Consider the following 16,536-nt stretch of genomic DNA (forward strand, 5'->3'; position numbering starts at 1 on the left):
AAATTTATATAGGATGAATTTCTCTCTCTTTAGACCAATGCCATGACAAGCAAAGTTAATTTTTTAAAATAAAGAATGTATGAATGTGACAGTAGTTGCTCATTGAGTAACTGCATTAAGATTCCTAAGCCCTAAAACCCAGAATACTGATTTAATTTAGTTATGGAGTTGGAGTTCAGTTATTTGGAACTACAACCACATTGACATATATGGCATGAATGCAACTCATACTTCTTACGTATGTAAAGGTTTTCTCCCTTCCTTCCTCCCTCTGTCCTTTCAACAGCCAATTGCCAAGTTCTAAACACTAGAACTACAAACAGAGATGAGATATGGTTTCTGTCCCCAAGAGCCATATGTCAAGTGGGGGAAACAGATGAGTAAACCAGAACTTAAAGCACAGTGTTGTAAGTGCTGCCGAATAAATGACACAGAGTTCTAGGGAGCGCATAGCAAGACATCACTATCAGATTGCAGGGCCAAGGAAACTTGCCAGAGGAGATGATGCTTAGATTAAATCTCAGAGTTAAATGGATTTAGCCAGTCAGAGAAACAGAATTGAAGAAACGATTATTATTAACTGAAATAGAAAGTATTTAGATAATAACTTACCTTTCACCGTAAGTGACACTGAGCTCATCCAGAACACCATTGAGTTTAACTTGAAGTTCTTTTAGAATAGTACTAGCTTCAGGATCTAGCTGCAGAGAGATCATAAACAGTATTATTTTGGAGTACTAAGAAAACACGCCTTTCTCTTGCATGCATTTTGCTTATTATAAGGTAATGTTAAAAACTAAAACTCATGTATACTTTTTTATTTCCTTTTTTTTTTTATCTTTGAAATCAAATGCGAAATTTAGTAAATTCTAAATAAACCAGAAAAGTTTTTATATATGGAAAAATTGATCGAAATGCACAGCATGCATACAAATAAGAGCTAGATAGCAAAGCCTTTGTTAATTTCAGCGATGGGATGCAAGGCAGAACAACATAACCTTCAGGACATGGTAACTTCATAACTTAGAAAAACTAACAATATGTTAGTTGAATCTATGTGTTGCTTTATAATATACTTTCTTCTTTAATATCTTTGTAAATAAGCCCATTAAAAATGAAAAAAATGCTAAAAAAATAATTTTTGAGTATTGCATTGTATCTTAATTGAAGGTGTTTTCATGTTTTCCCAAGTATAGAAATAAATGGAATAGGATAAACAAAGTGTCCACGCGTGCCCACGTGTTTCTGGAAGTGACAGGCCTGACTTCGCTTCCTGGATGTTGAGTTACAACTCAGAGTTCAAGATTCAAACTTTCACATTTTACTTATTTAACATTTCTCTTTAAATGTTCAAGTATCTGTAGTTTGGAACTAAGCTATTGAGCATATTTGGGGGCAAAAGAAAAAAAATAATTAAATCAAGATAACTTTCTTTATGCTTGTTCTTACAGTGCAAACTTTAAAAGACAACTTTTTATCTGATTTCAGTTCTGAAAAGTGTTCATCAATATTACAAAATAAGTTATACTATAAATAAACACAAACAAACACATCAATCCATTAACTTGGCAGAATATTTTTGTAATTAAAGATCAACACAAACGACAATTTAGAAAAATCTACCATTTATTAATTATGTTTTTGTGAATGAGTTGTCAAAATAGAAAGACATAATAGATGTATTGTATTAAGCTCATAGAAATTCATGTAATGGAAATCTAGAATATCCTCTGAAATTTAAGCCAATCTTCCTTTGAGTCTTTAGAAATTATTTCCTACTATTGGTACCTTGCACAAGCTAGTCTACTATTGAAAAAGAAGAGAATGGGCTAAAGACAACTCTTGTAAGTAGAACCAATTAAAGGAGGACTTAATTTAAGCAATGGAACCTAAGAAGGACACCCAATATATATATAGGACCCAACAGCATTTTAAATCCCTGGGAATCAGCCCAGGACCAAAAAGTAGTATACATGGATTCTGTAATCCTCCAAGAGCATTTCTATTATTAAGAAACTGCTAGGGAGATGTATTATTTATATGCCTCAGCTGCCAGGTAGCTTTAAGTTGTATTGATGTGACTGAAAACCTTGGAATAGAAATTTAAAAATTGTATTTGGCCTCTGATACTTTATTGGTTATATCAAACCAATCTTTTATGTCAGTTTTGACTCAAAGCCAGGTGATTTCAGGATCGGTTAGTTTCTGCCCCTCTATCAGAGCCATTATGATTTTTCTGGACTCTATATCTTTTTTCTGTCTCCATTATCAGATAGGCTCACAGCTCTCACCTACAGACACACAGGCCACCATATAGATTTCTCTAGGAGTTGGAAAATTAGAATGTCCTTGAGTCTCCTACTTTCTGAGAGTTCTATTCAGCTACAACAAGTAGGAAGGCAGTGAGTGATTTAGAAAGATGATTAGATAGTACCTATTCAAAAAGATCTCAAACCTATATATATTTAAGCACAATTAGCCTAATAAACCATAACTCCCAACCTTTAACCAGGAAAACATATGTGGATTGTCTGCCCCAATCATAGGCAACAATGCAAGCTGAATGATTTTTTTATATTTTATTGATATTGTCTTAAGACCAATTTTAACCTGATTTCACTTGGACAAAAGTATTGGGGGAATAGGGAATGAAAGAGAAACCCTCCCATATAGTTTTCTTCAGCCTCCCTCCACCTTGGCAAAATGTGTAGGGTGGTAGGTGGTAGTTCCTCATCCACACATCTGCTACCACCAAGGAAATGGCTCAGACATTAGAGTTCTCTTCAGGAAATGGGGTTGTTTATTTAAAATCTTTATTTTGTTTTTATAATAGTTTGATACACACATTGAGGTAGTTTGTTCTTCTGTTACAATGATGACCTTAAACCCATATGAAAATGATTAGATATGTCAGTTGGATAAAATTATGTTATTTTCCTACAAATTGTTTTAGTTCACCTTAGGTATTTTGTGAATGAAGATTTCTTATCGAATAATTGGATGTTACTTGAAAATCTGAAACTGTCAAACTATAGCAATTTAAATATTGGTTGACAGTTTTCATTTCCTGATAGAAGCATGAGTTTCTAATTAGATGCAGACAGAATGTTTATAACCAGATCAAAAGAAAAAAAAGAAAACTTTTAGTTTCAGTTAAGCATTTGATATTTATCTGATCCAAACCATATCATTAAACCATCAAAATAGGAATAATAATTTTGAGGCCAATATTCAAATTGCAGGTTTTTGCAATAATAATGGACATAAATCTCATACTCATCTAATTATAAAAACATTTCTTTAGGCAGGAATTTTACCAGTTATTGAGTTTTTCTGCATTTCTTTATATGACAATTGAGGAAGTTTTTCTTACTCCTACAAACTCCATAAAGTTTGTGAAAAGTAATAATTTGGGCTTCGAGAGTTTATTGTCTAAATTACAAAAAGTGTATATTGCAAACCACTGGCTACTTTGAAAAGGTAAAAAGCTACCTAATTTTTTCCACAAAGGTTTAAATCTTAGCCTACTTCTATAATTCACATGATATCAAACATCAGAATTAACTTGTACTTTTTTTTGCTTCATTATTGAGTTAGTAAAAGCCAAAAAAAGACAAGAAAAAATTTGAGCTTTCAAAAGTCACATTAATAAATTTATTCTAATTTAGAAACTGAAACAGCATGTGTATATGAACAAGTTAGTTGGTTGACGAAAAAGAAAAAAATAAATGGCTCCATGTAAAGAGGAATATACTCAATGAAAATTTGAGAATACTGAATCAAATTCTGAATTTATAGCAAAGCTTTCAAAAGAGATTTTATCCACACTCTGAAAGGTTTGGGAATTCCACAATCTAGGCTAGTAAAGTATGGTTCTAATGATCAGAATAAATCTTAGTCATACATAGGTAGATCTGAATTTTTATATCTTTGAGAAATTTTACCCCATGGAGCTGGGGTAATATAAATGACCTATCTGGAAGAGATAGCTAGCAGGCAAGGTATCTTTTAAGTTCTTTTTTCCTTAGAGCTCACTTCTACTTTTTCTTTAAAAGGCAATTCACTTATCACCTCTTTGTGCAAGGCTTCTCCCAAATGTTGCTCGTCCCAGGCAGTAAGGACTTCCAGTTTTTGCACTGTGCTTTTTACTATTATTGTCTACACAACATTATCTTCCAGTTGTTCTTTTATAATCTTCCATGTTAGAACTTTCATGGTAGCTTTCTATCCAGGCATCTTGTTCAGTGTCCTGCATGCTTAGGCAATTTACCAAATATCGAGGAAAGTGGTAAGGGCAGAAAGAAGCAGGAACAGATTTCCTCAGAGAAAATCTTGATATCCAGAATGTTCTTTCTCTTTGGAATGACACTTTATTTGCATTGGCTATTAATACTTTTGCCTTTGACATCTTTCATTTCTTAGAAACCATATATTCTGGAGTTACTAACTTAATCCTGATTTCAAATATCTGTCTCATTGCCAGACCATGTCAAATTACATCCTAATATTTGGTTGCAAAAATATGGTCACCATACCCAGAAAGCATCTTTGTTTTCAGCACAAAGTCCCCTAAGGGACCTAAAAGGAGAACATGTTATTTTAGCCTCTACAACGGCAATTGTTAAACCAACCATTGAGGTCTTGCTAGAGATATACTAGTATCTTGGAAAGTGGCATTTAAACTCTTTTGATCACACAAACTCTTGAAAAAATAAAGACTTTGTATGAAAGAAGTTAAGGATCTTTAGTATGAGTTTTATTCCCTCTCCATAGAGTCATTAGTATCTCATTTCCTTTCTCTTTTCCACAGGCTCCTCGGCTGCCTCTCCTCACATACAGCTCATCAGAGTTCCATTATTTGTTCATCTAAAGTGCAGATGAAGAAGGACATTTGCTCCTTGACCCTCATCTCCTCAGGGTCAAAAATTTGATCATTACTCTGATAGGTGGCATATCCTTCTCAAGATTTTTGTAGAAAATCCTTTAATAAATGCTAACTGCACCACTGTGAGAGAGCAAGCATCATTTCCAAAAAAAAAATGTTGTTCGACTTGAGTTCTTGGTTCCTTCTTTTGTTTCAGCAAACATCCCTATCTTTCATCCCTCCATCATTATTTTTATTATCCCATTCTATAAATGCGCTCAAATAACATTTATGTTAAAACAAAAAAATAGAACAAATGATAAAAGAAAAACCTCAACTTATTTGGAATTACTTTCTCATTGACATCTAGCTATTATCTTTTCTACTCTTCAAATTATACAAAACATAAGTGTAAAACTTGTTGCCTCCACATCCTTATCTCTTAAATATTCATTAAGTCTCCGTAGTGTGGCTTCTGCTCTAGAGACTCCACTGAAATGTTCACATATAGGTTACAAATAAACTCCTAATTAATACATGCAGTGACTTCATTTATCCTACTCAGCCTGCATTCATACTACTGTTTATTTCTTAAACTCTTTATTTTCTCGCTTCTCTAGAAACTATCTTCTAGCACTTCTATTTTTCTGCCCATGATTTGTCTCTTTTCTTGACTCTTCTTCCTCTGTTTATCCTTAAATATTGATGTCCTTCAATTTTGCCTTCCCAGTCCTTTTCTTTTCACTCTATATCCTTTTCTTGAGCAATCACACTCACCTACATGGTATCAACTACCACCTCTATGCTAATGGCCCCCCAAATCTCTTATCTACAACTTTGAAAGAATGTCTGAGTATCAGGTCTGTATTCCCATGTGCCTACTGCCCTTTCTACTTTGATGACCTCAGCACATCAGAGTGAACTTATTACTTTCCCATCCTTAACTTACTTCTCTTCTTATTGTCTCTGATTTGATTGATAGCATACAATTGTTTAAGGCAGGATTGTGAAAGTCACCTTTGACTCCTCTTGTCTCCTCCTTCCACATTCACTTAGATACCAAATATGATTGATAGTATCTCTGAAATGTTTTCTCCATCCGGTCTATTCTCTTCATTTTCTGATGCAGAATTTTACTCATCCAGATTGTATTACAATTATCTCCAAGTTGTGCTCCCGCTCCTGTTTTCCTTCTTCTATTGCATCCTCCTGTTCCTAGAGTTTTTAAAAAGCCCAAATCTGATCATGGCACCTGCTGACCCCCCTAGTGTCTTTCAAGCAGGAAAGTACTTCAAACAATTTCTTACAATCTTATCTGAGCTCTTGCTATTTCTTTTATTTTAAAAAGATCACTTCTCTCCAACCTTTCTATTTGACTTAAAAATTGATTCATCTAAAAATGCCTGGCTTAACTTTTTAAAAATATATGTTTGAGAAATCAGGGAAATTTCCCTAGTGAATCCAGCCAGAAGTTACTTTGCTTGAAATGGAAATCACTTTGTAGAGCTATGCTTTTCAGCATGGATCATGTGCTACACTGCCAGAAATAAAATACATGGTCCTCTCAACTGCAAACAAGCCCCAGCTCTGTCCTGTTTTTTCTTTTCTTTTATTCTTTGAGGAGAGACCCTCCCAAGAACGTACAAGATAATTTTCAGAGACAGACTATGACATTTCCTTATGCCATTCGGATTTGAATGAACTGTTGTAGTAGAGGCATCAGTTCTATAAATTCATGCTTCCAACTACTTAGTATCAGAATGTTGAAGAACACTAGTGGCCGTCTCTCATCCTTATTAAAGATAGTATGCAGTAAATTCACCTGTCATTGTGCCAACCAAATGCCTTTGAGTTATGTTAAATTAGGTGTTTCAGCCTAGACAACTGAAGGAAAAAAACTGCCTTATCTTTTATAATTTATTCAATGTATTTTCGAGTTCGTGAATATATGACAAATTATTAATTTTTCGATTTTGCGGAACTTTAAAAATATTTTAACTTCAAGCCTCACGTGAGTGACATGAACTTCTTTTCTCATAGACATTTTTTTCCTTCTCACCTACGATACATACACTATCCCTCTACTCGATGGATTGCTAACAAGGTTATTCTCCTTATAACCACAGGATTTTAGAACTAAAAGGAACTTCAGAAATCACAGTTCAAATTCCTTTCTTACAGGTGGGGGAAAACAAGGCCTAGATAATGTGTCATGCCACATGACATGTTTTGGGGCCACATGAGGATTGAAAGGCAGCACTATGAAAAGCTATATTAAGAAATTTTCTTCCAAAAATAGTCATTAAAAACAAACACGTATAATAACTTGACTGGAAAGGAAGTTTGGGCTTGTTAGCTTCAGTTACTGGCTAACTGAAATTGGACAGAGTGGGGATAAGTCAGGAGTAGAAGAAATGAGACACAGAATATACGTTCCACTCTGCTAAGTAGAGGAAGAGGAAGGATTGGCTGGGTTAGAGGAGTAAGTTTTACCAGTTTCTGCATTGACTTACAGTTTGTTAAAAGGCAGCATAAACAATCAAAGGGGGGATCGCAACATCACCAAATAAGTCTAGTATAGAAAACGGCAGTAAATCAAAATTCTATTTCTCTCCCTTCTGGCTGGGGCTTGTATTCTCTCTCAAGTTTTCTTAAGATTTAGAGAGAGGTTATGTTAAAGAGAGACTTGGCAGAACAAGAGTGACCCTTGATCTTTCTGGAATACTCTAGAGATTGAGGTTAATAAGTGGCACCTGCCTGGGTCTGTATTTCATTTTGACATGGATCACCCACCCAGAAACCTCTTAGCCTCCTACGTAGCACCTTTTCTTAATTTCACAAGTTTAGCAGTTAGTTGAACTTTATGTGGTAGTAGTGCTAGAGTCTTAATCATATTTATTAAACCATGTCAATGCAATTTGGCCTCTGGACCACATTATTCTCTTAATTTTCTATTAGGTCCAATTTGTTAACTCTAATTGCAGTGATGGTTAGGAGGAGAAAGAAAACAGGCAATATCTGCATGCTGCTGCAATAAAAGCTCAGCACTTCAAACATCCAGTCCTCCTTGTTGTCTGCTGCCATGAAACTAAAAATAACTGTCATTCAGCCAAATGACATCTCACCTTTGAGCTTTATTTATACTATAAGAGGCTAAGGGTTTGAGTTTATTCTTTGAATTGTTGTGGGATAAGATACAACAACTGCAACTTTCATTTGAAGTATATTTTCAAGTTTTGAAAGTTTTATGGGGCTTCTCTCCCACAAACCTTACCTTTTTAATTGATCTGACTCCCCTAATAAACTTAGAATTCTTTAAGGGTAGGGTTTTCATCTAGTAATTATTGTACTTCTGGTGCCTAGTAACATTTACAGCTCATAATAGGTGTTTAGCAAATAAATGTGTTGTATGACCTAATGAAGGCGTAAATTCTTTATGTTCAGTGTGCTCTAACCTCTGTTTTTCATGAGATAGCCAACCTTCGGGAAAAAGATCCTTAAAGCAGTCCAGGCAGGAAAGGGAACATTTAGCTTCTAAATATCTCTTTCAATGGGTGCTAAATGGGATCTCTGCTCTAATTGCTGTTTTACAAGGTTTGACTCCTTGTAAGCTCCTTGAGGACTAAGGCATTTGTTTTTAAATCTTTTTTATTTCTTAACTCCTGTCACCTACAGATATAGTAAATATAAGCAGATAACAACAGACAATTCAATTAAAAAGAAAAAATGTTGCGAATTGCTTTAGGAAACATTTTAAGATTAAAGGGAGGACATAATAAAACTAGTTAAAATTGTCTATTTTATTATCTAGTAACATTTAAGACATACTTTACTAATTTTATTTTGTAATTGCTGGAAAAAGAAAAACAGCAGATTCTCATTAATGTATTAACTAGTAAAATACATTTCTATTTATGATGAAGATAAAAGGTGAGCAGATCAGAAACTTGAGAGTAAAGCTTAGCCTCTTTACAACTATACCACCTTTTAAAATAAGATTATATATAAAATGTAAGCATAAGTCCAGATGTTAAAAAAAAAAATTGTAGGGTATTTATATATGACTGCAAATCGCCCACCTATATTGTGAGGTTATATTCTTTAATACAAATATTTGCCTGTGCTATTGCATGTTGTCTCAAGGTCCATTTAAACACACTGAATCCCATGTGTTCTCAAGATCCAAAACACAAAAGTAGATCAGCTAGGAGTGGTGCACGGATCAGACAAAGGAGTATTCTGAGCCATTTCCTAATTATCTGGTTGCTGTTCTAAAAGCAAAGAGGAGTAATTCTCAAATGTGGTCCCCTCACCAGTAGCATCAGCATCATTGGAAATTTGTTACAAATGCAAATCAGGCCCCACCCTAGACCTACTGAATCAAATACTCTGGGGATGGAATTATGCAATGTGTGTTTTAATAAGCTCTCTAGGTAGTCCTGATATATGCTACAGTTCAAGAACTATTGGCATGGAGTATTATTTCTTTTAAAGAAATACCCTGTTGCCCAGCAAATATAAAGCTGAGAAGATAGAGCTAAGTAAAATGTGACAGAAGTTAACTTCTGTCCTCTCTGGTCAAGGGTTGCTTAGCTGAAGACTGACTCCATATGGCTAAAAGAGTTTACAATGAATTTTAACCAGCTACATGCATATGCTTTTGGACAGTCAGATGCAGTTTCTAACTGACATATCAAATTCATCATTAAAAAATAAAAAGCAATATTGATATACATCTCTGAAACCAAAGAATAAGTAAATTCCTCATTAAAATACACACTTTTTTAGGGTAGATGGGTTATGTTCCAGATTCCTTGGCCCTGTTCAGGAAAGGCTACCACAATGAGATAAATCACAAAGAGATTCAACCCTTTTTGAGACATATCAATAAAAATAATATTATTGTTATACCTAATTGGTCTGCTTTGTGGTCAGCAGCAGAGAGAATCTAGTGCAGCAAAAAAAACTCCCTATTTCCCTTAAATGTCTCAATAATGGCTAATTTCTAGAATTTGAAGTGCTGTCAACAAGTGAGTAGGCCTAAGGATAATTATGGATCCTACCATTCAAGACCATTGTATCAGCATAATATTTTGAAGGAGTAAAGCATCTTCTGCTGACACAGCACAGTTATAATACTTGTAAGTCAATTACTACATTACAAGTTCTGTAGTTTCAGAACAAATTATGGCTTCCTGAAAAGAAATTAAATTTTGGATTATATGATTTTCTTTTTCATGTACCTGTACAAATTATATTGCAGATGGAGGAAATGCAACCAGGTTCTTCCCATAGGCAATATGCGTTTATGACAAAGTGAATACAGACTAGGTATTTATTTGCAATTGATATGTACTGAAGTTATATTCATGAAATAACTAAGCTATTAAAATAATATAAACCAAAATATATGTTTTACTTGTGAGCTATTTGAGTTTTATAGGATAATAACAATTTCATTCATTCGCCAATGAATGAAAATTCTTACCTGGCATACTGATAATTCTTTTGTTGTTAATGTATTATAAAGGCATGGGTAATACAGTATGGGCACTGTAGTATAAATAATTTAACTTTTACTTTTTTTTTTTTTTAAATTCTCTAGAGTAACCAGAGGGTTGTTACACCAAAATATGCTCTTAATTCGTATGTAGGGAATTGTGTTGGAAAATCACTTTATAGGGGAAGAAATTTAGTGTTTTTTTTCCTTCTTTTTAAAATCTAAATTGGACATTGGAAAAGAATGTGCCTATATGGCTCACAGGATACTATGCATGCAGTTATTAATATGACTACTTTGGGAGCCATTTTCAATACCACTGCTACAAGGTTTCCATCTTGGACTCCATACAGAGAGTGGGTTTTTCTACCAAAAAAAGGTTTTAGACACTTTTTCTGTTTCCAGAGGGAAAAGAGACTGATCCTGTAAAGAAAAAGCTGCTGTCCCAACTACAGTTGCGTTACAGCGGCTGAGAGCTGCAGCATCATGCAACGAGGTCTACAAGTGGCCAGCAGTTTGCAGATAGTATTAGACGCAAGCGACACTGTTAGAAGCCAACTAATGAACACATGTCATTAAAAACTATTTTGAGCCAAGTGTGCAAGCAATCATTTGCTAATTAGATTTCTGTAGCAAGGAGTGCACATCCTAACAGATAGTGGGGGACAAAATAAGAAGTTAACTTCAAAAGGAAGGATAAGATCTAGGTTGGAAAGTTTCCCTTAGTGATACCAGCCAAGGTTTTACGACCAGTTCTACTGCGAGGAAAAACTGGGGACTGGTACTAGTACACGTTGTATTACCTTTAAAGACCACTGAATAAACCCATATAAATGCCATATTTACTTTTCAGATCACAGGATGAATTCTGTCATTCTTAATAAAATCCCTTTCATCTTTATAAAAGCCCTGTTAAGAAACCTTTCAAGAAATTGCCATTTATAGATAACTGAATTGGAAGGCCTCTATTATTTTGAGATTCCGGTGCCTAAAGGAGGCTAACTACATGTAGCAGCCAGCAACTCTGATACAATTCTGTATTAATAATAAAGCTTATTTCTGTCCAGGATGCTGCATATTATGTTACAGTCAGACCTAGGTTCAGGTCTTGCTTCCTCCTGCCAGCAGATGAGAAGAGATGAAAATGGAAAAGAATGAGAGAAAAGAAACTGCACAGAAAGGGAGACAAGAGAACATAGAAGAGGGTAAAGAGAGGGAAGGAGGGATGAAAAATACTTAAATTTAGAAAAGAAAGGATCTAGAGTCCATGCTGTCCCTCTAATTTAAAGTTACACTGTTAGAAGCTAGACATTCATTTAGTTTCCCCTTTAAATTATGTGTGAGAAGTTTAGCAATTGACACTGCAAGAGTTTTAAATGGAGAAAATAGCAAAGCTCAGTATTTCTATGTTCATTTTTTTCTCTAGTAAGATGAGTTCTGAGATGTAGCCATAGATTTGCAACTAAATTCATAATGCAAAACCTGCACAGTTCAAGTTGGAGATTTTATCTGAAATAAGGAAACCATTTTTGATTGGTGAACAAGCCACCCCACAACTTTGGTTAGCGAGTAGTTTGGCCCACGCAGTTTAAGTACAAGTATGATTTGTCTAGTTAATACATAGCTTGGCAACATATCACTCACATTAGAGCTCAGCCACAAAGAGCAATAAAATAGTAGTAGCATTAGGAGAGATTTCTGGAAATATGGCATTTTAAATATAACTTCATACATAAGTGATTTGTGATCTTTAAAATTAAAAAAAAAAAGAGACAATTTCTCACAAGAAATCAGTAATTTCGTCATTACTTTTCAAAACAGTAAGTGGACTTAAAGTCCAAATATAAAACATCAAAGGGAATCTCTAATTATGACCACCAATTGCTTGCGCTCACCTAGTTCAGCAAAAAATTATAAAACTGAGATTGACGCTCTCGAACTATGCAAAACCAATAACACACTTTGGGGAATGGAGCTTTATTTTGTTCAAATGAAAATGAGACTGCAGTGGCAACACGGTTCATAAAAGTTTGTTTTTGAAGTGTCACATCTTCACACATATATCCTAGTCCTTCTCATTTGTAGGATGCTAAATAGCAAGTTCATTTTTTAATTAGAAACAAACAAACAAACAAACAAACAAATAGATTATTTTTTAAAAGACAAAAAGGCCTGAGGATGATGAAAAAGACATTGGAGGAAAAATGTATAAATGTCTTCTTGGGGTCAACCTCATATGTAAAGAGGCTCAATCTTAAAAGAAGCATTTTTGGCTTTGTACATCTTGAAATAAAAGGAATCTTTGCTTTGAAATCCAACCTGGTTTTACATATATCTCACACACTTACCACAATAAAGAACAACGTAAATAAAATCTTAAACAGAAATATCCCATGTGCTAGCTACCCTTGGGATTGCTTTATGGAGGGGTTGGTGATGGGAGAATGCCATCTACATGCCTTCCCTCTCGACGCCATGTCCAGTCCTCAATTCCCCAGATGCTCATGTTTGTTTGTGACAGTAGGAAGAGGCAGGTGCACAGCTAGTATGTCACTGTCTGCCTGATCTAAATAAGCAAATGAGAATAAGTAGGAAGTGCAATGGTCTTTAGGGTTAGGGGGGAAATCAGCCAGGTAAAAGATAAGATGCTTACTATCACAAACCTCATAAAAGAATCTTTCTCCTTCCTTCTTCTGCTCGTGGAATTGCAAGTCAAGACGTTAGACAAAGACACGACACATTACAGACACAGCACATGACACATTTTTGACACAGATTTTTTTGATGTGAAAAATTAACCACATATACAAAACCACCAATGTCACAAAATACATTTCAGAGCAAACATCGATATCAAGTTGACGTTCCACAATACAGTTAAAAATCTGCAATTTGTAGAGCTTTGCAGATCATTAGCATATATATATTTAATTCTGTATATATATTGTTATATATACACTATAAAAGGCTCTCGATCATCTTCCTCCTCCCATTCACATTGCTAATGTATTTACTGAAGTATTCTGTTGTGGACATAATAATTAACTTTAGTTGTTAATGGGGTTTTAAACAATTGTCATTTCTTCTCCTTTAGCTAAATCATGTAAAACTTGATTATGAAACTTTCTATAGCAAAGAGATACGCTGCTAATGATCTCTAAGTAGGTATTTGGCAAATGCAGGCATAAAAACATACCCACCTCTTTCCCTCCCATGGATTCAAACATTTTTTCCAACTGGACCCTCAATTGTTGAATATTGTTCATCAATATACAGGGCTTTAAACAGAGGAAACAAGAAAAAGAAGTGTGAGAATCCTTCATACACTCGATTATTGAATGAGTTTACCTTAAATGTAATGGTATACAATTATCACCAACATCCAATTATATTTGGCAAATAAATTCTGCTACTTTAATATGCTTTTAAGAGTTAAGAATGAAGGGTGGAAAATATAATGACCACTTTGAAGAATTACATTTAGTAATGTACTCAGATAATAAACCATTGAAGACTTAATACTAAAGTTTCTTTTACTCTTAACATGACATTTTATAAGTAGAAATTAACCAAATTCTGTTTATAAGAAAAACAGATTAAAATTTTTTATTTTACTTTTTTAAAAACCAAAACACTACTGAACTTTAAAAATCCAAGAAAAAAATTTAAAAACACCTTAAATGCATTCTCTTTGGCTACAAATAAAGTCCACATGTTGAAGGCCCTTCATTATTTGGCTCCAAAGCATATTTCTTTATCATCTCCATCTGCATTATGATTAACTCTCAACTCTCAGCAGTTCATTTGCTCCAAAACATCTGCACTTTCCAGATGCTGTGACTTAGCTTAGCAGGTGGTTTCTTCACGTAGTCTCTTTGACTATTTGAATCATATCCATCATTCAGGTTATAGCCTTCTCGTTCCTGGATTGTATCTTTTTGCCACTCGACATTTTATTTTACTTTACATTTGAGTTGCCTTTCACTGTCTCACAAGCTGACCATAAATGTACCATATCTGCTGTTGTGTCTTTTTCTGCTTTTTTTTTCTCACAGAGTACTGCACAGAATCTTATACTTGCTTACAAAATGTTTCTTGACTTATTGTTTCTAAAGAGGTAGAAATATAACGATAGCATAAAGATGCAAAGCTTCGTGATAAGGCTAGATGTGAACTTAGAAGAGTAGAATTTAATTTATAATTGGAAAAAAAATTCAGACTAGTTTTAGAATAATTTAACATTTGTGGCATAGTGAAAATCAAATTCTAAAGAGCCAGTAGATCGGAAAGAAAAATGGAAAGAAAAACAGAAAAGGAAAATTGGTATATCTTCCAAGTTGCTGAGAAATAAGCCAATAATGAATCAGAGAGAGGCATGCAAAGGACTTACAGGACATTAGAGAGGTGTTAGCTCTCATCGGTGGAAAGATTTTATTATTGCTTTAACTGCATTACTGACCTTTGAAAAGTTTCTACTCAAAGTGACCACATCCTAACTTTGATTTGCAGAAACATTTTTAAACTTCTGTTGTTTCCTTGATTACAATCCTTAACTATTTTAGTTTCTAAAGACATATATCTATTTGTCTCCCATAGATGCTGTTCAGTAAGCTGAACCATATGTTTCACAAATACCCTGCCATGATTGAGAGTCACCTGACCTAGGCTTAGTCCTATCCCATAACATGCATGGCCAAACTTTCAGGGGATTCGGTATCTTGACCCAAAGTCAACAAACTGAGGCAACGGTCTTTTTTCCACTAGGAAATAAATTTTTGTTGTTTGTTTTTTGCAATGGGAGAAGATTTGGCTTGGATTCTGGCAATCCCACCTGGGAGGAAACTAAAGTCAAAATAAGACCATGACTCTTAATGAAAAGCAAGATGACTATATAGGTGAAATGTTTTATCTTCTTTCTTCCTGTAGGTCTCAAGTAGTGGGGTGGAGTCCTCTATGATTATTCGATATTAACATTCAAGTTGATCTTTTTTGGTACATGTAACAGTACTCTAACACTAGTTTTATAAATAAAAATTCAACCTCCAAGCCTTCTTAATATGATCACTTCTGATGGAAAAGAGCTACTAAGAAACAAAATAAACATTGGCCTTTGGGCTCGCTTGGCATGGATTGTTACTGATCCCAGGTAGGGCTACATAGAAAAAAGAAATTCATTTATCCAGAAGGAGATAAAAATCAGACTTTCCCCTTGAGCTAAGCTTTCTCTGACTTTTAAATGTTCAAAATGCAATTTTATTGAATATATTTATCAAAACACTACTGAGAATTGAATTACACAAATCTACCTTAAACTTAATCATGAAACAGCTTTTACTTTAAACACCTCTGTAGTAAATGGGAAAACAAAAACCAGCATCCTCAGTAAAGGGAAAAATTAATCTCACACACAGCATCAGTTATTGATGAGTTAAGCTAGATAAAATAACCTATGTCTGAAGCCAAGTTGTAATCTTTTAATTTGTATATTTTGGCTTTTCCCCCTAAAACTATCATAATGCATTTCATTTCATCTAAATTTGGAACAAAGTTAGGAACTTAACATACAATGACTATGAAAGTTAGTTTTGTTAAGACTATGGCCATTTCTACATGATGAAATTATGTTTCTGAGTTGAAAAAGATTTTTAAAAAGACTCGAAATCAAGTAATTCTGATTTAGATAATGTTGCTTTGCTGTATTCTGGAATGTGAGGAAACTGGATTAAAAACTTCTGACACATTTCCAATTTAAAATGTCACAGTAGAGAAAAAATTATTCTGCTACAGATACTTTGTATAACTGTTGACTTTAATTCTAACCCAAGAAAACAAACGTTATCTCTTAAAAGATGTTTCTCTTTAAGTGTCTAGCTCCATTTGCAGAAGAAATGGGTATATTGCCATACATATACTGAGAAAAGAAAAAATGTTTCAGTATTCTTAATATTGAAATAAATCTGTAACAATAATTATGTATAGACAAAAATGTACAAAAGAACTTCAATTTGTCTCAGCTGAAAGCATAAACTAAACAGCTAATTAATATTCTTTCATGGAAAAGCTAAAATAATACTTGGCATTTGAATGAAACTCTAAGACTGGTCAAGATGTCAGTAATTAGGGAGAAAAATATTGTGGAAAAGAAAAGTTCATTCCTGTGCTGTAATATTTG

At 34.1% G+C, this 16,536-nt stretch overlaps 1 protein-coding gene across 1 annotated transcript in view; it reads right to left on the reverse strand.

The window, feature by feature from the left end:
* The window catches only part of LOC120604618 (protein unc-13 homolog C), a 348,907-nt gene that overhangs the window by 79,573 nt on the left and 252,798 nt on the right, over positions 1–16,536 (reverse strand). Inside the window, exons 20-21 of the mRNA XM_039865545.1 lie at positions 13,565–13,642; positions 613–701 (exon numbers count right to left, since the gene is read on the reverse strand). Coding sequence (XP_039721479.1) covers positions 613–701; positions 13,565–13,642 — 167 coding nt within the window. The remainder of the gene's footprint in view (positions 1–612; positions 702–13,564; positions 13,643–16,536) is intronic.

Source organism: Pteropus medius, unplaced genomic scaffold, assembly GCF_902729225.1.
Source record: "Pteropus medius unplaced genomic scaffold, Ma_sr-lr_union100, whole genome shotgun sequence".
NCBI lineage: Eukaryota > Metazoa > Chordata > Mammalia > Chiroptera > Pteropodidae > Pteropus > Pteropus medius.